Source organism: Monodelphis domestica, chromosome 1, assembly GCF_027887165.1.
Source record: "Monodelphis domestica isolate mMonDom1 chromosome 1, mMonDom1.pri, whole genome shotgun sequence".
Classification (NCBI taxonomy): domain Eukaryota; kingdom Metazoa; phylum Chordata; class Mammalia; order Didelphimorphia; family Didelphidae; genus Monodelphis; species Monodelphis domestica.
The window spans coordinates 31698434-31720488 of NC_077227.1; the positions used below are offsets into that span (position 1 = coordinate 31698434).

A 22055-nucleotide genomic window follows, 5' to 3' on the forward strand; every position below is an offset into this window, starting at 1 on the left:
AGAGATCCAATTTCAAATCCCATCTCTGTTATCATTTGTGTGATCTTGGACAAGTTGCTTCCCCTATCTAGGTCTCAAGTACCTCTTTTGAAAAAAAAAAGTAGAGACTTGGATTAGGTGACCTTTAAGTTTCCTTTGATCCCTATGTATTACATGAGAGATATATTGCTATTATATGGTGTGAGATATGACACATAATGTCACTATAATTTGTATAACCCCCATCTTACTATTAAGAACCCAAAGAAAGGCAATTTTCTTGATTCTCCTTTCATTCCTATAAGGTAGAGTTTCTTCTGTTTCTGTACTACCATAATGTGCTCTTCCCCTCGATCTTATGTTAAGATCCCCTAAGAAATAAGATTTGTGTTATTCAGAGATGATTTTTCAGAATGATTTTTTTAAATAGAAGACAAATAGTTACAATCAGGAAAGACTGAGGGAATTCTTTATGGGTACTTTTGAGACTCCACAGGAAACTTCTGGCTGTCCTTAAGGAAAATGTACATGAAGAGGGGAGATGGGTGAGATATTATCCTCCCCGATGCAGGGGAAGAGAAGAGGGGAGATGATTCTGTGCCAGCTTCTCAATTTAGGTGATAGACTCTTCCAGTCCAACATGATGGCAGGTATCTGATTCATTGCTTCTTTTAGCTTCCCCATAAGAGTTGATGTCTCATACCAGTATCTGGATGGTCTCCCTTCCTCTGCTCTGCTCTTCCTCTCCTACCTATCCCTCCAGAAGGTTTCATTGGGACCCTGCCCTTTCTTATTGAATTTTCCTTTACTGGTCTTAAGGCAGGCAGTATGACACTGGTTTTTCTCCATTCAGAAGGAAGATATGAGATAATAGATGACATGTAAGTGGAAGGATCTCATCCCATCCCTTCTCTGCTCAAAGATCTCCCTCCCATAATTCCCTATTGCCCACTGAGGAAAATACAAACTCCATTGTCCTGCATTCAAGGACTTCTCCCATCTGGTATCACTTTCTTCCCAGTCTTATTTTATGCCTCTCTTATGTGCTTGTTATGGACAAACTAGGCTGATTTCTCTATCTCCAATGAATACTGCTGTCTAAAACTCCACATTTCTGTTCCCATTATACCTGGGATATCTCCTTTTCCTTCCCACTAATGCAATCCCTCCCCATCGGTTTAAAATCCAACTCAAGTGCTATGTCTGTTAGAAGTCTCCTTTGATTGTCCCAGTTGGTGATGGCCAGCTTCCTCAAACATGGCAAAGTATCTGGGCTTGTACCTCTCCAATGTACCACATACACACCCACTCTGAGCAGGTGCCATAGCTAGCTGGATTTGTCTTATCCTCATGACTGTGGGCTCAAGGAGGGCAGCGTGATTGAATCTCATCCATATTTTATGTCTCCCCCAGTCCCCTTGACCTGGCACTGCATTCTTAACAAATTCTCAATAAATGTTTGTTGAACTGGAGACAAGATGTAATGGATGATATTGAGTGACAAGATATGAGGTATATCCAGCTGAGGCTGATCCAGGATTGACTGCCAAAGAAAGAGCCATCTATCTGCACAAGACAGTAGTGGAAATGGCTGGAAGATCTATGGGAACCCAAGGCTCCGGGAGTGGGCCCCACCAGGAGAGCCACAAAGAAGAGCAGATAGTGACCCAGTTGGGGAAATTCCTAGGGGAATCTTCCTTCTTCCTAAGAAGTGACCAAGAGGTCACTTCTTCTGCAAGCTTCTCAGAAGAGGGAGGGAGCTGGAGGGTGGTCCCGCCTTACAAAGCTGGCTGGGGGAGGGAAAGAGAAAAAACCGAACCAGTCTCCCCACCTTGGTGTGAAACCGAAGAGGGCAGAAAAACCTGAAGTCCCTGTGCTCCAGCCCAATCTCTTTCCTGCCTATAAATAACTATCCAAGAGGCACTTCAAAGGGAACTGGGAGCCCCGGCGTGGGGACTTTGGGGGCCGAGGGAGGAGGGAGGTAAGACTTAATCTTCCATCCCACTGAGTAACTTTGCATAAATAAATAATTAGTGAGAAAGAGGAAGAAAGGGGGAAAGGAGAGAGAGAGGATACAGGTAGAGGGATAGGAGAGAAGCTAGGGAGGGGAGAAAGTTGGAGGGAAGGAGTAAAGACAGACACAGAGACACCCAGAGACAGAGGAGGGGAGGGATAGTGGGAGGGAGGAAGGGAGTGAGTGAGAGAGAGAGAGAGAGAGAGAGAGAGAGAGAGAGAGAGAGAGAGAGAGAGAGAGAGAGAGAGAGAGATTGGAGTCATTCAGTGGTGTAGGGGATGCAGCAAGGCTTGCTCATCGGATGCCTGTAGCTAGGGAGTAGTGTGTCATGTTACAGAGGCGCCCGAGCCGGGCCCGGCACACCTCCGAGGAGGGGGCGGCGGTAGCAGACACCTCTCTCTAATGGGGACTCTTCTGGCCGATCCCTCCCTTGCTTCACCGCGGAACCGAAACTGACAAACCCCGGGGGGACCCACCCCAGCCAGAGAAAGGAGGAGGAGGAGGAGGAGGAGGACGCCGAGGAGGAGGAGGAGGAGGAGGAGGAAGAGCAAGAGAGGGAGGACACCAGCTCGGTAGCTCTCTTGCTTGCTCCCCGCACAAGCCCCGGGACGGGCACGGACGTTCATTGGAGTGCGCAGAGCCTCGGCCCCACCACCCCACCGCCCTTGGACGGACTCCTGCGCGCCGCGCGCGGCCCGCCCGGCTCTCCAAGTTTGCGCCCAGGCGCTCACCAGCACCGTGCCCGTCACCCTTGTCCTCCGCGCTGCTGGTTGGCTGCCCCCTTGAGTGCCCCCGCGCTGGAGGCAGACGGCGAGCCGGCCCGCGCCGCGCTTTACTTTTTCCTGGGCTCTCGGGCGACCGGACCGCGGAGGACGGGCATGGTCGAGGACAAGACTCGCCAAGGGGCCAGCGACGCGGCGGCGACGGCGGCCCGGGCGGAGCCGTGCCCCCGGCCCCCGCTGCCCCGGAGCTGCGTGCTGCTGGGCGGCGTGTCCCTCTTCTCGCTGGCGCTCAGCCTCCTGGTGCACTTTCGGAGCGCGGAGCTGCAGTCCCGCCTGGGCCGGCTGGAAGCCGAGCAGCGGCGCCCGCCCCCGCAGCAGCCCCCGCAGCCCCCCGCCTGGCTGGCCGCGCACCAAATGGAAGAGGCTATTTTGGGAAGAGTCAACCAGCTGCTGGAGGAGGTCGGTCCTCTTTGTTGTGGGCCCTGCCCTGCCCTGCTCTGCCCCTGCCCCTGCCCCTACCGCTAGCCTGCCCTTCTCTCCTCATCTCTCCTCTCTTACCTAGTCTTGCCTTTACTTCTCTAAGTATTCCTTTTTCTACACTCTTCTCTTCTCTCGCCCCTTCTTTTTTCCTTCCTTCTGCCTCTTGTTTTTCTCCCTTTCACTCTCTCCTCTTACTTCTCTCTCCTCTCTCCCCTTCTATCTCCTCCTCCCATCTCTTCTCTCTCCGTTTTTCTCGTCCCTTCTATTTTCCCATCTGCCTCTACATTACAGGCTTGCCTTCTCTTCTTTCTTCTATTTTTTCCTCTCCACTATCTTTCCTTAAGTGTTTTCTCTTCTCTTCTCTTCTCTTCTCTTCTCTTCTCTTCTCTTCTCTTCTCTTCTCTTCTCTTCTCTTCTCTTCTCTTCTCTTCTCTTCTCTTCTCTTCTCTTCTCTTCTCTTCTCTTCTCTTCTCTTCTCTTCTCTCCTCTCCGCCCCCCTCCCCATTTCTCTCTCTCTCTCATCTTTGTCCCACTTCTCTCTGATCCTCTGGGTCCTCTGTCACCCTCCTCAGCTCGTCCGGTTCCGCACTTGCCCCTTCTGTTTTTAAGTGTTTAACTTAACCTCATAATATCTCTGATCTCCTGGGGGCTGGACTCTGCGCCCAGGGCGCCTCTTGGGTTCCCACGGGCTGTTCACTTTGGGGAAGAGGGTTGAAGATGGGGTGGGTGACTTTAAGGAAATTGGCGGGAGAGATGAGTTTCTGGCAGAGAGATGGGGACCTGAAATCCACTGGACGAACTCGTGCTGTTGTGAGCCGGTGCTCTAGTGCTATCTATGTATCTAGGGATAGGGTTTGAATGGGCCAGGGTAACTGTGAGCATAGGCTGCGCTCCCCGTGACTGACCACGGTAGCTAAGCCTTAACCCTATCCCGCACAGAACAGCCTCTCACCTGCCTTCACCTACCCCCGTCCTATAGGTGCAGGCCGGAGTAGCACAACAACGTAGGCCTTGGTCTTCTGGGGTTTCGTTCCTTTATTTCTCCTACCCGCCCCCCAGCCTGAGCCGAGAGGTTTCTTTTGTGCCCTGGCCTGAAAAAATGGTGGTTTCAAGACTTCCCTCCATCGCCACTCTAGCTAGGAACTGGACTCCAGCCCAACTCCGAGGTCCGATCCCTGTCCGAGGCCCCCACCCTCTCCCCTGGCGGGTGGGAAGAATGCCCCGGTGTCCAGAGACGAAATCGTCCCCTGGGGGCATCTTTCCCTTCAGCAAGTTCCGCCCACCCCCATTTCCCAACTGCCCAGCTTTTATTGCCTTGTCCTTGTCAGAGAAGAGGGAGAAGGGGGAGTGAGTCACTCCCTTAGAGTCTCCAGAGGCAAACCCACGGATGTCCTCCAGCTTTGAGAGATTTCCCTCCCATCCTTCTCGAGGTCCTTCTGGCTTCTGGTCCAGCGCGGCGCATTAAATCCAAACCTTTACTGAGCACCTACTGTGTGCCTTGCGCACGCTGCAGAGGGTGGGAGAGAAGACCTCCGGCGCCTCCTTCCCGGAGCCTCCTTCCCGGAGCCAACAGAACGCTTGTTAATGAGTTCTAAGGACCAGCTCTAGCTATAGGTCTGAGATTCTAGCTGTTTCTCTACCACTCCACTGGCATGAAGCCGGGCAGTTCTCAGCCCTTCCTGCTTGGTCTCTTTGCCTACCTCCCATCCATCTTTCTTACAGTTGCCAAACTTTGCAGAGTGGCCACATCCCTCCCCACCGAAAGTACAAAACCCAGACTACTGAGTCTAGTACATTCATTCATTTTTGTAACACCTTTAAAAACCCACCTTTCTCACCGTTCGGAGTTTGGGTTTGAATTCCAGCCAGGCCACTTCCGTCCCCTCCCTAAGCCTCAGTTTCTTCCTCTTTAAAATGAGAGGGTTGAACTACATGACTTCCAACATCCCTTGGAGCTCTGAATCTCAGAACCTATGAATAGCCCCAGTTGATAGGTGATGCCAGCATTATCTTCAATTAAAGGTGGGGAAATTGAGGCAGAGGTTAAGTGAGTTGACCAGGACATAGGATCATAGGATCATAGCCTTGGACTTATATCTGGAAGGGAACTCAGAGGCCATCCAGTCCAGGTCCTGCATTTTACAGATGAGGAAACTGAGGCCCAGAGAGCCTAAGTAACTTGTCCATCCAGCTCTCCCATCTAACATTTTATTTGAAATATTTAGAGATCTTTCCTTGATCTTAAAACCTACTTCTATCAGATTCTACCTTGGATCACGTTCGTTTGTGTCCATGTCCCATTCCCTTATTAGACTATAAGCTTTTTGCGGGCTGGTACTGTAATTTTTTTTTTAATCCTCTAGCCTAGTGAAGCAGACCTTTAATAAAAGAGCATTGCATTGAATTGAAAGTTATTTAACTCCAAACAAATGCCAGAGGAGAAAGGAAATCTTGTGATGTGGGGGTGTTAATGGCTTAGTGAAGGTGAGATTTAAACTGGGGCTTAAAGAACAGAAGGGATTCAGACAGGATTTAGAAGAGAAAGGAGGGGGTAGCTGGGTTGCTGGGTAGCACAGTGGATTGAGAGCCAGGCCTAGTGATGGGAGGTCCTAGGTTCAAATTTGGCCTTAGACACTTCCTAGCTGTATGACCCTGGACAAGTCATTTAACCTCCATTGCCTAGCCCTTACCATTCTTCTACCTTGGAACCAATACGCAGTATTGATTCTAAGATGGAAGGTAAGGGTCTATTAGGAAAAAAAAGGAACATCAACAATTACCTAGTTCAATCCTTTTATTTTATAAATGAGGAAACTGAAGCCCAGAGACAGAGTTGCCCAGTCTCATTTAGTGACACAGCTAGGGCTCAAACCTCAGTCTTTTGATTCCAAATCCATCTCTCCTTCCATTTATTGTACTGCCTCAGGGAAGAGAGCGTCATTACAGGCAGATCAGGCAAGGAAGGACCTCCCAGGTCTGAGGGCTGCAGGAGTCCTCCATGCCTCTGCCTGGTTTGAATCGACTTTCCTCAGCCTAGGTCACTAGGAGAAGAGATTCCCGCAGCTCAGAGAAGGATGAGGGAGTTATGTTGGACTGAGAAAGGGAGGAAGGCCAGACGCTCTGGTGGGATTGCACTAGCAATGACCTCAGGAGCCCTCCATGTTCTATTGAATGGTGCCCTGGAAAGCATGCAGTCCTTGGGGTTCCAGGATCCAGCCTGTGCTCCAGCATATACAAGCTGTGTGACCCTGAGCAAGTCACTGCCTTGGTTTCTTCATTTCAACCTTTAATTCTCACTTGGTCTGCACCTTTCTGATACACTTCTCCTTGCAATAGAATAGTAGAGTGCAGTAGGAAGAGAGCTAGGCTTGGAATCAAATCAGGAAGACATGGGGTCAAATACTACCTCAGACACTTATTAGCTGTGTGATCACGAGCAAATCACCTAATCCTCACTTGCTTCAGTTTCCTCTTGGTAAAATGGGATGTGGCTCGAGATTCGATTTTAAAATTGTTTTTACTTATTTCATTAATTATTTCTCAATTACACATGACAAATTTTAAAATAATTTAAAAAGGTTTAGATCCAAATTGTCTCCCTCCTTCTCACCCTACTCCTCTCCTTGAGAAGGCAAACAATTTGATATCAATTATAGATGTAAGATCATTTGCCACATTTGCCACATTGCTAAAAAAAAACAAAACAAACAACAAAAATAATGAAAGTTTAAAAAAACATACTTCAATCTGCATTCTGGGTTCTCTAATTCTCTGGACTCTCTGGAGTCAGGAAGACTCATCTTGAGTTCAAATCCAGCCTCAGATGCATACTAGTCATGTGACCCTGGACAAGTCAAGTTAGACCTGTTTGCCTCAGTTTCCTCATCTGTAAAATAAGCCAGAGAAGGAAATGACAAGCCACCTAAGTATTTTTGCCAAGAAAACCCCACACACGAGTTTGACATGGTTGAACAATGACAAACGCTGTTTTGGAAGATGGTTTGGTTAAGGAAGGGAAACCAGTTAGAAGGCTATTGCAGTGGTTGAGGCAAGAGGTGATGAGGGCTGGAATTGGGATGGTGGCTTGCACAAGTGGAGAGAAGGGGTGAATGGGAATGAGATAAGAAGAGGATTTAGATAGATAGAGAGCTGTTTAAGAGGCCCAAACCAGATATGATCACTGACTGGATCTGTGGGGTAAAGAAAAGAGAGCCAGGAGTCAAAGCTGGCTGGACGAGTGAAAGGATGATCCCAGCCTCTAGGCCACTGAGATGAATTGAATATAGTGTACACAATCATCTTTGCTCTCTTCTTATCTCCCAGCTAGACCATAAGCCCCAGGAGGGCCGGGATGACATTTTACTTAAACCACGTCTTTCCTAGTACCAAGGTCTGTGCAATGAATTCAGCAAATTCTTCATAAATGTTTGTAGAATGAAGGAATTCCCATATTAGGGGCTCAAAAAATTCTCAACTCTGTGTTCTAAGTCTTGCAGAGGACTCTACCCAAGTCCTCCAAGGAAGGCGACCTATCTTGTAGCTGATACATCTCGGTCAGAAATTCATTGGAGGGGTGGGGTGGGAGAAGATCCCGAAGACTATAACTTGGGAAGAGCTGGGGGGAGACCTTCAAGAAATGAAGGGACACTCCCAGAAGGGTCATGGGGTGATCTCTTAATGGAGCAGCCATGAAGGGAAGCCCAGAGCCTGATTCACAAGTTTAAGGGGGCAGAATTGTGTTTTGCCCCTTCAAACTTTTTGTGTCCAATCACTCCCAACCTCTTAAAGTGCCATTGAGGAACAATACCCAAACCTGACCACCTGAGCTGAGTTCCCTCCTTGGAAACCTGCCTGCCTTTTCCTTCCCTACCATTAGCATGGAAAAACAATCCCTTAGGAGTCAATGCTTAGGTTTCAGTTCTGCTGATGACATGATCTCTGTGATCTTAGGCAAGTCACTAATTCTCGTTGGATCTCAGTTTCCCAGGACTGACTTGATGGCTTCTAAAGACTTTTCCAGCTCTAGTCTCTGATCCTGATGATTCTATGATATGGGGTATAGCTATAATATGATGTGATATTATATACATCTAATATGACAGAAGATTTAGTGCTAAAAGAGACTTTTGAGATCATCCATTCTAATCCTTCATTTGATAGGTGAAGAAAAGAAGGTTCAGAAAATTTATATATCTCCTCTAAGGTTACAGAATAAGAAGCATAGCTAAAGTGTGAACACAGATCTCCAATCTCCATCCATCCAACTGTAATTGTTCCACTTCCCCAATAAATCAATATGTCACCTTCCCATCATTACACATCTTCACTTTCAAAAAGCTTGTTTGAACTTTAGGCAAGCCACTTCTCTCAGGGCCTCAGTTTCCCCATCTGTAAAACAAAGACTTTGGACTAGATGATATCTAAGGGACTTTCCACTTTTGAGAGTTCATGACAGGCTGATGGGAAAAGAGAAGGAAAAGAAGGGAGAAGAAGAGAAGACAAGGGGAGGAGAAGCAAGAAAGGGGAAGGGGAGGAAGTGCCAGGGAAAATGAAAGAGAAATAGGGTGGAAGGCAGAGAAATAGAGAGGGGGGAAAAGAAAAGAAATAGAGAGTAGGAGAGAAGGAAGGGGAGAAAGAGAGAAGAGAATGGAAGGGAGAGAAGGCGGTGGGAGAGAGAGAGTGGGTAGGAGGGAAAGAAGGGGAAAGGAAAAGGAAGAAGAGGAGGAGGGGGAGAAGAGAGAGGAAAAGATAATGGGTGAGAAGGGGAGAGAGAAAGACACAGAGAGAGAGAGAGAGAGAGAGAGAGAGAGAGAGAGAGAGAGAGAGAGAGAGAGAGAGAGAGAGAGAGAGAGAGCGCTGGAAACAACACAGGTGGGAGCCAGATTTCTAGCTCTATGAGTCAGCAGGGTGATGTGGCAGTCAGAAAAGCTGATGTGCTTTCAGGCTGCCAGAAGTATCCAGAAAGAGGAAGGGGGTCCTCTTGCCATCCTCTTCTCTGGTCTAGTTACCTGTGGAATAATGGGTTCAATCCTGGGGACCACAGTTTAGGAAGGGCATTACCAGGGTATCCCAGAAGTCAGTCTCAGATTCAGAGCCATCTCCACCTCAGATTCATCTAGTCCACCTCCTCTCCCTTATATTTTACAGGTGAGACCCAGGAGAGGTTATTCAGGCAACAAGCCACCGAGGTGGGATTTGAGCTGGAGGCCTGTGACTCCCAAGCCAGGGTTCTTTCCATTTGCTCCATGTCCACTGGAGTCACTCGCAGAGGAGGGTGATGCAGATGGCAAGCAGTCTAGAAAGTGAGCGCACTATCTGTGGATCAGGGAGGAGACCCTGAGCTAGTTAGTGTGGAGAAGGGAAGATTTAGGAGGGTAATAATAGCTGTCTTCAAGGATTTGAAGAGCTCTCATGTGGAACAGAGATTAAGCCTTATTCTCTGCTTGGCTCCAGCAGTGAGTGGAAATTGTAGAGAGGACTTCAGCATCATATAAAGGAAAATCTTCCTAATAGCCAGGGCTGTCCCCAAGTGGACTGGGCTGCTGTCTTTGGAGGTCAAACCTAATTCAGATGCTAGCTCTGCCAGATGGTCTCTTGATACTGAGCAAAGGCTGGTGGATTTGGAATTGGGGGCCCTGGGTTCAAGTGCTCCCTCTGATACTGACTTTCAGCCTTGGTTTCCTTCTTGATGAAACAAGAGGGCTAGACTGGATGGGTTAGACTTCTGGCTCTACATTTTCCATCTCTGGCCATCTGTGATTCTGAAGGGCCTTGAATGCCAGCCAAAGAGGACACCAGAAAAAAGAGGGGAGTGAACAGAATATAACGAGAGAAGGGACAATGGGAAAAGAAAATTGACAGTGAAAATGAGCCTGGGAGAGGGGGAGGCAAAAAAGCTCAGTGGATCTAAGGATTTTTCTAGGATTGTCTTTGCCCTTTCCCATGGTTTCCTCCTGGGTGGATTGTCCATGTCTTCCCAGCTTTCCTGAACTTAATGATTTTTCCAGCTGCAGAGCAGTTGTTAAATCACACTGTCCCAAATGAAGATCAAAAGAGGTCCAGGGTGCCTGTGAAATCTACCGTAAATGATCAAGGAGGGCAGGGGTAGTGGCTGCCTCAGTGAGGTAAAAGGGAGGAAATGCAGTTTCAAGTAGGCCAGCCCCATTAACATGGTGAAAAGTATTCCCAGGGAGATCAAGGTATGTGGGCTGAGGACCTGCTTGAAAAACTGGCAGAGGTTATAGCCACCTATTTGTCCTAATTCAAGGCACTCTTATCCCCCAAATATCACAGTGCCTGAAATTCTGCCATTAATGTGATTCTTTTAGACCTTTCCATCAAATCATAGATTTAATTCAAACATATTTTATTTTCCCAATTATATGCAATAATAATTTTCAGCATATGTTTTCCAAAATCGTAAGATCCAAACTGTCTCCCTCCCCCCACTCAAAAAGCAATTTGATCTGGGCCATTCATGTATTTCACCCAAAACATACTTCCATATTGGCCATCGTTGTAAAGCAAAATCCCAACCAACCCCCATATAAAAGCAAAAATACACTGATGTAAGTGACAGTTTGTTTTGATCAGCATCCATCCAACTCTAACAGTTCTCTCTCTGGATGTGGATAGAATGTCCCAGACATGACCATAGATTTAGAAGAAAATAGGAAAAATTAAGGCTTTCATTAATTGAAAAAACACATAAAGCAGACTATTTTAGTAACATGGATTTTTTATATTCAATATATTAAAGACAAAAAATCATCTGCATCGAACTGTCTCCCAGGTTGGATCTCTTGGAACCCCATGATTCTGTGGAACCCAGTTTGAGAGATGCTGGTCTCACAGCTTTTCCAATGATGATAGTTAGTTGAGAGCCAGGCTTTTCAGAATCATGAATTTCAGAGATGGAAGTGCTAGCTCTCTCTCTCTCTCTCTCTCTCTCTCTCTCTCTCTCTCTCTCTCTCTCTCTCTCTCTCTTTCTCTCTCTCTTTCTCTCCTCTCTCTCTTTTTCTCTCAAATAATATTTTATTTTTGCTTGCCATCTCCAAGTGTAGGGAGGGCAGCAATTTCAATTTTATAATTTCAGAAAACATGTTGCAAATTGTTATGATAGCATGTAATCAGGAAAATAAAAACATTTTTGAAAAAAATAAAAATGATAATTTTTATTTCCCCCAATTACATATAAAAACAGTTTCCAACATTCATTTTTAAACAATTTTGAGTTCCAAATTCTCTTCCTCCTTGAGACAGTAAGCAATCTGATGAGTGCTGTCATGTAAAATATTGGATGGAAATAATCCCAGGGGCCATTTAGGCCAACTGGAACCTGGTAAGGAGTCCTTTTACTGTCTCCTCAGCTGGACATCCATTTCTACTTTAAGTCCTGCATGCATAGAACAGGAGCAGTGGTGATGAGGAGAGAGGTATGGAAAAGGAAGGTAAGGATGCTCAGGACAGATCTTCCCAAACTTCCCAACTCTACCAGTCTTCAGGAAGGTGTAACATTGTGTGTTGTGGCCAGAGCAGTCATAATTAGGGGAGGGGGTTGAAGAGGAAGGGGATTTGAAATGGAAACAAGCCTTCAGATATTTATAATATACTCCAATACCAGGCTGGGTCTGTGATCTCCCTGATGTGAGCCCTCTATCCTCTGGTGCAGATTGCCATTCATCTGCTTCTAATCTTGGACAAGCCTTATCCGTGTCCTCCCACAGGCAGCTCCTTCCCCACCCCCACCTTTGACAAGTTGGGAACCTTCCTCTAGGTCCTTTAATATTTCATGGACATTAAGTGGAAGGGAATTTAAAGGTCAACCCAGACGATAGACTGACCTCAAATTTGCTACGTAAAAATAAGGTTTTGATCCCTACTGGCCACATAGATCAACCCTTGTTGAAACATTCCTTCCACTAGACCCTAGCTGAATAAAGGGAATGAATCTGCTGATAATTAACCTCAAATTGGAGGATTATTTTTAGTCTTTTACAATTAAATTGAGACATTTTATTTTTATAAAATTGCCTACACTTGCCCCCCCACCCCCCAATAATTGCCCCTTTTATCAAGTTCTTTTTTAAAAAGAAAAAAATTCAGGAAAATTTATCATCACATCAAAAAAAATCTGACTTTATATACAATATTCCACACCTGTGAACTAACCTACCTCTCCACAGGAGCCCAGGACAGGTCAGGAAATGTCCTCTCATTTCCTTGGTTTAGGGCCAAGCTTGGTCTTTAGTTTCACCACATGTAGTTTTGAAGTTGTTGCTCTTTCCACTTACATTGATACAGTCATCCTATATATTGTTTACTTTGTATCAGTTCATATAAGTCATCTTATTCTTCTCTGTGCTTATGTTTTTAGTTTCTTATAGCACAGCTATATTCCATTGCATTCATGTACCACAATTTGCTTAGCTATTTAATAATTGATGGGCATCTGGGGCAGTTAAGTGGCTCAGTGGATAGAATGCCAAGCCTGGGATCAAGAGGACCTGGGTTCAAGTCTTGTCTCAGATACTTCTTAGTTGTATGATCCTAGGTACATCATTTAACCTCAATTTCCTAGTCTTCACCACTGATGATATAATTGTAAGGCAGGTTAAGGTTTAGAAAAATAAATAATTACTGGGCATTTTCATTGTTTCCAGTTTTAGTACTTTTAAAAGTGTTGCTAGAAATATTTGGTGCCTATGAAGCTTTTCTATTTGCCAGAATCTCCTTGGGGTATAATATATGTTTGCCAGTGGAAACTGGGCCAGAGTATAGACATTTCAGGAGTTTTATTTGCATAATTCCAAATTGCTTTCATCATTGTCATCACCACCATGATCAGTTGAGCACCTACTATAGGCCAGACACTGTACTAAATTCTATGGGTAAATGACAGGCAAAAATATGGTCCCTTCTCTCAAGGAAGGTTAATTTGAAAAGGGAAGATAATAAACAACTATGCACATTCAAGGAATATATAATACAAATGAGAGAACCTCTTAGAAGGGAGGCATTAAAATTAGGGGAGAAGAGGAAAGATCTGCAGAAGATGGGTTTCAAGCTGAGTTTGTGGTTGAGGAATTCAGGAAAGTAGATGGAGATAGAGACCAGGAAGTCTTTCAGGCACAAAAGATGCCCAATGAAAAGACAAGGAGTCTGGAGATAAATACTCCTAGGTTAAGGCATGAGCTGGTAAGCATCCCAGGCTTACAAAGGAGTAACAGTTTAAAAAATATATTTAGCTCTATTTTTATTTCTTTTTTATGTCTTTTTTTCTAATTTTCTAAAATATTTTACCATGTTTACATGATTCATTTTCTTTCCCTTCCATCTCCCCTCCCCACTCCCAGAGCCAATAAGCAATTCCACTGGGTTGTACAAATGTTATAACTGGATACCTATTTCCATATTATTCATTTTATCATAGAATTGAATCCCCAAATCATATATCCATATAAACAAGTGATGCCATAAGTTATGTTTTTCTTTTGTGTTTCTATTCCTATAGTTCTTTCTCTCAATATTGATAGCATTCTTTCTCATTAATCCTCCAGGAATGTCCTGGATTATCATATTGCTACTAGTAGTAACTTTCATTACATTGGATAGTTCCACAATGTTTCACTTTCTCCTGGTTCTGCTCCTTTCACTCTGCATCAGTTCCTGGAGGTCGTTCCAGTTCACGTGGAATCCCTCCAGTTCATTATTCCTTTCAGCAGAATAGTATTCCGTCACCAACATGTACCATGTGTTTGGCCATTCTCCAATTGGAAAGCATCCCCTCCTTTTCCAGTTTTTTGCCACCACAAAGAGAGCGGCTATAAATATTTTTGTACAAGTATTTTTCCCTATTTTCTCTTTGGGGTACAAGCACAGTAGTGGTATGACTGGATCAAAGGGCAGACAGTCTTTTAGCGCCCTTTGGACATAATTCCATATTGCCTTCCAGAATGGTTGGATCAATTCACAACTCCACCAGCAATGCATTAGTGTCCCCATTTTGCCACACCCCCTCCAGCATTCATTACTTTCCTTTGCTATCCTGTTAGCCAATCTTCTAGGTGTGAGGTGGTACCTCAGCATTGTTTTGATTTGCATTTCTTTAATTAACAGTTCTAAATTAGCTCTAAGCCCCCAGATTAGTCTCTGCTAATCAGATAACTTCCCATTTTCTGAACAGGGAAAGTTCTTTCTCATCCCCCTTCCTCTATTCAAGAGACCAATAAATAAAATTCAACAAAGGCTTGAATATGTTGTTCAACATCCTTTATCTCTATTAAAAGCTAAAAGGCAAAGTGAACAAAAGCTAAGGCTTTCCTTGGCCAAATGGGAACAGAAATTAAAATGAGTGAGTAACCTATAAAAACATTTGGCTTCCTCTCTGGAGAGAAAGAGAGAGAAAGATGGGTGATGGGGAGGTAGGGAAATGATGTCAATGGGCTCCCTTCTTCCCTATCTTGATGCCAGACCTATCCCGGTTGCCAGTGCTCCTTAGCCTGGACTTTCTACCCTAGTCCACACTCTGGCTTTAGTATATGATTGGATCCAGCTTCTCCACTCGCCTCTTGGCTTTGGCTTGCCTCCTCCCCAGCCCCCAGCCCCCAGTCCCTTTCTTCACAATGGTTTGACTTGGTTGACCAAGTTTGCTTCTTCTTTCCTATGCCCAAGTGCCCATATCAAAAGGGAGTCCACAAAAGCTTGGGGATTTGAGAGTTGTCTGTCCCATGGTTTGCCCCTGCCCTCAGGTCTCTCTTGGCCAATGGCTCATCAAATGAGAAAGCCGGACCGGACAGCTGCTGAGGTTCCTTCCTGTTCTCCGAGTCTGTGGTTCTGAGAAAGGCCCCCTCTGTGGCTGGGGCCTCTTGTTCCCCTAGCTGTGGGACCCTGGGGGGATGGGGCGGGGACCACGTTGGCAGCCAGAGCCTTTCCAAAAGCTTCAAAAGGGACTCGAGCACAGAGGGGCAGAACGGCTGCCATTTCACAGCCCTTTCCTCTGAAGGGGGACACTGAGGCTCTTTTTCCTTTGCAGGTTTGCGCCAGGGCTTAGTTCTTTCTGCCAAGACCTCCAGGGCAGGGGTGGGGGGATGAGGGAGGGGCTCAAGACAGGCCCCTGATCGGAAGAGGAGAATGAATGTTTTGAAGACTGAAGGACAGCAGGCATCCTCCAAGGCCATTCCCAGTCTGGCCCCAGACTCCCCAAACAACCTTACCTTCAGCCATGCCTCCACTCCAGCCAAATGGGTCTCCTCGATGGCCTTTGAACATTCTTACCTCTGTGTAGTTCTCCTCCCCTTCGATGGCCAATGATGACTCTTCTTGCGATCGAGAGCTGATATTAGAAGGATGACAAAGCCCTTTACAGCCGCCCCCATTTTGTTCTCACGCCAGATAGTTAATACAGTATTATTATCACCATTTTATAGATGAGCAAACTGAGCCTGAGAGGTAGTAAAAGGTCCTGTTGAGGACCCAGGACTGAAAGGGACCACAAGGATAAAGCAAAATAAGCCCATTCCATCAAAAGTCATCTACCCCATAATCGGATGATCTAGCATTTTTAAAAATTAAAACCCTTATCTTCAGCCTTAGAATCAATACTCTGTATTGGTTCCAAGGCAGAAGAGTGGTAAGGGCTGGGCAATGTAGAAAGCCCTGTGTGTGCAAGTGTAGGAGAGGCCAGGATGCAAAATCAAGTGCCCGATAATGACTGCAAAACGAAGGCATGGCCCTGCCCTCAGGAACTTGCCACCTGGCTCAGGAGGGCAGGGTATGCCCATGGGAACAGATAACTAAAGGGATGCAGCTCAGATTCTTGACCTCTTAGGCGCATGTCCAGGAAGTCTGGGCAACAGGAGTGAGTTTCCAATATGGTTTTGCTCATCCATCATTGAGTGTGTAACCAGCTTGAATGTATGCCCAAAGAGAGTGAAGTCCAACCAGTGGGCAGGTCCATTCGTCTTCTCTGGGCCTCGGTTTCCTCATTTGTAAAATAAAGGGTTTGGACAAGATGATCTTCAAGATTTCTGCCAACTCTAGACCCCATGGTCCTTGGATGGGTCTTCCAGCCATTCCCTTGCCTGATTGGATTATGAGAGGAGGAATTTTTGTAATGTTCTTGAGTAGCCCAGATGGATCCCAGATCCGTCCTGACTGCCGATTTCCTGGGGAAAGGCAGCCTCGATACTTGAAAGGGTTCAAAACTCAAGGAAAGTGTTAAGTTGCCATATTCCAAGATGGAGAAGTATTTTAGACAGCAAGTCCAAGCTGGCCCAAAGAGGGAAGCCCTACTCATGCTTAAACAGAAGTGAGATGACTACCCTTTGGGCTGCTGAATCTGGGATTGGATGGCCACTGACTGATGGATTCCTTGGCCTCCTCAACCCAACCTCTCCAGCCGGGTGGTCAGACCCATCCATCTCCCAGGCTTTTTTCACGTTCCAGCTACAGCTGCTGGACCATATCCAAAGGAAGACCTTCCCGATGGCAGATTGGTTTCCAAATAAAGAGAGAGTAGGAGTTTTTTGGTTCAAATTTATGGTTTCATTGCTTGAAGGAGCTCTTGGTACAGGCATTCCCTCTCTGTCCAGAGCAACCACTCTTCTTGCAATTAATATTCAAAGTTCCCTGCAGGGCATTCTGGGGGTGAGTGATTGGCCTAGGAACACCCAACCATTATATGTCAAGAGGTAGGAGCTCCTTACAAATAGAGATTGCTTCCTTTTGGGTACTTAGATCCCCAGTGTCAGGCACATGGTTGTCATTTTATTTTAAAATGTGATCATATTTTATTTTACCCTAATAACAGGTAAAAGCAATTTCACATTCCCTTTTAAAAAATTTTTGGGTCCCCAATTATCTTAATAAAAAGTTGTTGAGTGATATGACTCTAAGCCCACTCCTCAACCCAGTGATGGTTCTCTATCTCTTGGGTGTACGCCATGAAAAGTAGTTCTCGTTTAATTTGCTGAGCAAAAGCAGGAGCCAGTATTGCTCAGTGGATAGAAAACTGGTCTTGGGTTCAGAACTTGCTTCTGACCCACAATGGTTGGGTGATCTATGGCAAACCACTTAATCCCCGGGAGACTCCCAGGCAACTCTTTGATGCTCTAAATTGAAGAGGAACCCAATTGATTAGAGAGATTGGGACTTGACCAGGGAGAGACTAGTCAGTGGATGGAGGTGCCCACTCTAGGGGGTCCTCAGGGCAGGAGGTCACTTCTGACTTGTTTTCCTGGCTGTACCTGCATCGAGGAATTCCCAAGCCTTGTCAAAAATGTAAGCATCTCCCATCATATTTTCTCTTCAGTCTCAGCTCTGGGAAGGCACAAGTGCCCCCATGTCTTTGAGGGAAGCTTGGAGCAGTGCGCCATGCTTCGTAGCAAAGAGACCAGGGACCTTATTGGGCTGGAGTGGGGGTAGGGGATTGCATCCTGGCTTTGCTACTGGCCAAGTCACTTGATCTTCCAAGACTCAGTTTCCTCATCCATAAAAGGACTTCACCAGACTAGGTAATCTCTGTTGGCCAGCTCTAACACATCCGATCTTTCATTCCCCTGCCCCTCTGTCCCACCCCAGCTTCCTCTAGACCTTCAATTGTTTCCAGATTGGATAATTCTTGTGCCCAGTCCACATTCCAAGTTGTCTACACCAACCACACCACCCTATCTCCCTCTTCAAAAGACTGGAGATCAACCTCCTATCTGGCAACGCTAACTTGGAAGCAGGGGGCTGGACCGGTTGGCTTTGAGCTCATCCCTCCGGCTCCTTTGCTTGTCAAGCTATGATCCTCTGATCCTGAGCCAAATTCGCTGTGTAAGGAGAGCCTTGTGATGGGGAGGGCCAATTTCAGTGACCGCCTCCTTTCCCTGCTCCCTCCTCTCAGCCTAACCCAATTATTCTGAGTCCTGGGCTTGGATTTCTCCATTTCCTTCCCTTTGATTTGGCGAAGCAGAACACCACATGCCTGGGGGCATGCGGCTAAGAAATCCACCCAGCCCATGGATGAATCTTGCAGTGTTTGGGGCAAGGTCCCATCTTCTGGGTATGGCTCCCATGGGGACGATCTACTCATTGCCCTTCTCTCTTAAAGCACCTACTGTGTGCCAGCTTTGGTCCTAGACTCAGTGCCCCCAGTTTTAATTCAGGAAACATTCAGTTCTGTTCACACCTTACCTTTCCCTATTCTAGTGTCTTTGTTTACATACCCCTTTTTTGCACCCCACTCTTCTACTCCCATTCCAGAACATCTTCCACACACCTCTTGGCCTTAAGCTCTTCTAGGCTCTCCCAGGAAACAGTGTAGTATTAGGAAAAGAAGTCACAGGATCTGGGTTCAAATTCTGCCTTTAACACTGTCTCTGTGTAACTTTGGCCAAGTCCTTTCATTGGAACAATAGAGGGTTGAATAGTCTCTGGAGCCCCGTCCAGATCTAGGGTTTAGATTGCTCATTTCCCCCTCCATGAAGGCTTCATAGCCCACTCCTATCCACATGCTTCCCTTCCTCCCTTCCTCCCTTATTAGATTTATTGTCTGTGTAGCCTGTCTGCCTGAGAGGACCTAGCTAAGAATGGTGACTTAGTGTGGAGGGAACATTTCCAAGGAGTCAGAGGCAGGAGGCAGGAGCTTCACAGGATCTTTGTGGGTCTTAGCTTCCTTCTTTATTGGCTGTCATAGATGACCTGAGCAGGAGAGCTTAAGGCCAAGCCAAGCTGCCTCAGTTTACCCCTGGACTCTCCCTTCTCCTAATTGTCATCAACATATTAATGGTGTGTAATTAGAATTTTGTACCCCAGGACTGTATTTTCCAGCACCCCACTCTCCTCCTGTCCTTATGTGCCGACGTAAGAAGTTCCGCCTTTCGCTCTCTTCTCTTTCTGTGTTGGCACAGCTGTGGACACAGGGTTTTTGAGCAGGTAGAAAAGCGTGTTTGAGAGTCTGAGTTCGAATTCCAACTCCGCTTCCTAATTCTAAATCCTAGGATCCTGTGGTTCATTACCAAGCAAGAGATCCATCCTTTAAAGAGATTTAAATGACTTGCTCACAATAACAGAGCTGAGGAGGGCTCAGAGCTGGCCCTCAAAGTCAGCTTCCAAGCTGAAATAAGAGCCGAGCTCTTTCTATTGGGCCAAGGTTCTAGTCCTCTGTGATACTGGGCAGATCCCTTAACATCTCTGAGCCTCTGTCTTCTCCTCTGAAAAATTAGAGGGTTGGATTGTTGTCGTTCGCGTGTTCAGTCACGTGTAAAAAGACTCTTTGTGAACCCATTGCTCACTACCCCTCAACAGCCATTGGACCAGGAGATCTGGAATGAGAAAGGATTTCCAAGACCATCTAGTCTATTCTTTTTACAGATGGGGAGCCCGAGTTCAAATTCTGATCCTACTTCTTATTCCCTGTCTGACCTTGAACGAGTTATCTGCTCCTCTTCTTATCCATAAAAGGAGGAGGTTGGACTGGCTGACCATGAGGTCCCTCGTCAGCTCTGAATCCACTCCCCTCCCTCAGCCAGCTCCCATTGAGTTAGAAGGAAGAGCCCTGCTCCCCTACCTTCTAGGGTTGTTTTCACTGCTGCCCTGCCTCGATTTGTCTAATTACGGGCATTGCTGGCATTTGGGGGCAGTCGGGGGAGGGATTGAATGGGAGGAAGGGAGTCTCCCGGATGCCCCTGGGATCCCCTCCCGTTGGGTCGCTGCTCTCCTGGGAGCTGGCCTTGGGCTCCTTGTGGCCCCCTTTCCAGAGAGAAGGTGCAGAGACCAATTGGCCAACGCTGCCAGACAAAATGCCGTCAGGGCGCTAGACTGTGTCTACAGGCTGTACGGTCTAGCTTGGTTTCTTGGTTTCTCCAAATCTAAGACTAAAGAGAGTGGACCCAGCCGGCTGGCTTCCTATTACACAGGGGCTCGGTGGAACGTGGAAGTCCATTAAACAGAGGTCTTTGATCCAGGAACCATCATCGGCTCTCCACTCCGAACTGGCTTTGCTTCCCCCTCTTGGAGCCATCCCTTCCCTGGCCAACCTCCTCCTCACCCCTCGTGATGACGTGCCCCGCTTTATTATCTGCAGCTGAACCCCCTTCCTCTTTCCTCTCCTCCAGAAACTGAAACTTCATTTGACCAGGCGTCGCGAGCCCCGGGATACGTCATTGAGATGTAACTGTCCCCCAGGTAAGGAGCAGCCTGGGCAGGAAGGGCGTGAGGGGGGGACTCGGGGTCACACACCGACGCAACCCTCCCTGTGCCCTCCGTCGCCCGTGTTTGTGTGTGTGTGTGTGTGTGTTGGGGTGGCAAGCAAAAATGTGATCATCCCGCTCGAGTTTGGTGGGAGATTTTGGTTATAAAGTTTATAAAACCGTGCTGGCCTTGCAGAGCTGGATGGGAGGAGGCATGCTATATTGCAGAATTTGAAATCAGGAGACCTGGGTTTGAACTGAAGCTTTGTCACCGACTCTTGTATGTTATTTGGCCATCTGGACTTTCCACTCTCTGGACTCAGTTTTCCTACCTGTAAAATGAAGCAGCCAAGTCACTGAGAATTTATTAGCTCTTCTGGTGTAACTTGGAGGCAATAGAGTGCAGTTAAAAAAAAGTGTACCTGTTTAGAGTTGGAGGGCATGGGTTCAAATCCTGCCTTTGTCACATGCTCCCCAGGTGCCCTTGAACAAATCATTGGACCTCTCTGGGCCTCAGTTTCCCCTCTAGAAAGCAGGAGGATTGGACAAAATGACCTCTGAGATCTTTTATATCTCTAGATCATATGGTCCTATAAAGGTGGATGTAGATCATTTCAGTTGACTTGAATCGCCTTCCTCCCCTTCCCCCAAATGCATCCCAATAGAATTCCATTTTCCTCTTTCTTGTATTTGTTCTGTTGCGTCTTGTGGGGCCATGACAGGTCTTTACAGGGGACTTCATTGTGCTTAAGCTTCAAATGCTACCTTTATAGAGTCTTCTGTAAGGCCCCTGCCCAGCAGCCAATGCCCTCCTCCTGGTGTGTTTCCACATTGTCTCCCCTGACTTCATGGAAGTTCCTCGAAGGCAGAGATTGTTCATTTTTGTCTTTGTTTCCCCAGTGCCTACAGGGCCTGGCACCTAGTATGTGAATGAATGAGTGAATGATTAGATGGATGGATGGATGGATGGATGGATAGATGGATGGATGGATGGATGGATGGATGGATGGATGGATGGATGGATGGATGGATAGATGGATGGATGGATAGATGGATGGATGGATAGATGGATGGATGGATGGATGGATGGATGGATGGATAGATGGATGGATGGATGAAAAAGCTTTTACTAGTACTTTCACAAGCGCTGGGTTCACAACCAGAGACAGCCCCTGCCCTCAAGGACGTATCTTTTTAAAAAATAAACTTTTAGGGGCAGCTGGGTAGCTCAGTAGACTGAGAGCCAGGACTAGAGACGGGAGGTCCTGGGTTCAAAACTAGCCTCAGATACTTCCAAGCTGTGTGACCTTGGGCAAGTCACTTAATCCTCATTGCCTAGCCCTTACCGCTCTTCTGCCTTGGAGCCAATACACAGTATTGATTCCAAGATGGAAGGGAAGGGTTTAAAATTTAAAAATATATATATATATATAAATAATCTTTTTCTTTCCCAATGACTTATAACAACATTTTTTAACATTCGTTTTCTACAAATTGGAGTTCCAAGTTCTCTTCCTCCCTCTCTCCTGAACAGTAAGCAGTGTGCTTGTTCTAGGTCATGCGTGTGCAGTCATGCAAAATGCGTTTCCATATTGGTCATGTTGTAGATGAAGACACATATCAGAAAAAAATGTCATGAAGAAACTAAAGTAAAAACGATTACATTTCGGTCCACATTCAGACTCC

General features: G+C 46.4%; 1 protein-coding gene across 1 annotated transcript; it reads left to right on the top strand.

The window, feature by feature from the left end:
• Positions 1-1767: 1767 nt before the first annotated feature.
• Positions 1768-20825, top strand: LOC130453982 (collagen alpha-1(XIII) chain-like). Its single transcript, XM_056796497.1, has 2 exons — positions 1768-3174; positions 20295-20825. The coding sequence occupies exons 1-2, from the start codon at positions 2872-2874 to the stop codon at positions 20535-20537; spliced, it is 546 nt and encodes a 181-aa protein (XP_056652475.1). The 5' UTR covers positions 1768-2871; the 3' UTR covers positions 20538-20825.
• Positions 20826-22055: the final 1230 nt, after the last annotated feature.

Bases quoted from the DNA above. Each gene is read 5' to 3' on its own strand.
- LOC130453982 (XM_056796497.1), top strand. From the start codon at position 2,872: ATGGTCGAGGACAAGACTCGCCAAGGGGCCAGCGACGCGGCGGCGACG. The intron at 3,175-20,294 runs GTCGGTCCTCTT...CCTCTCCTCCAG, and splicing joins TCAACCAGCTGCTGGAGGAG to AAACTGAAACTTCATTTGAC.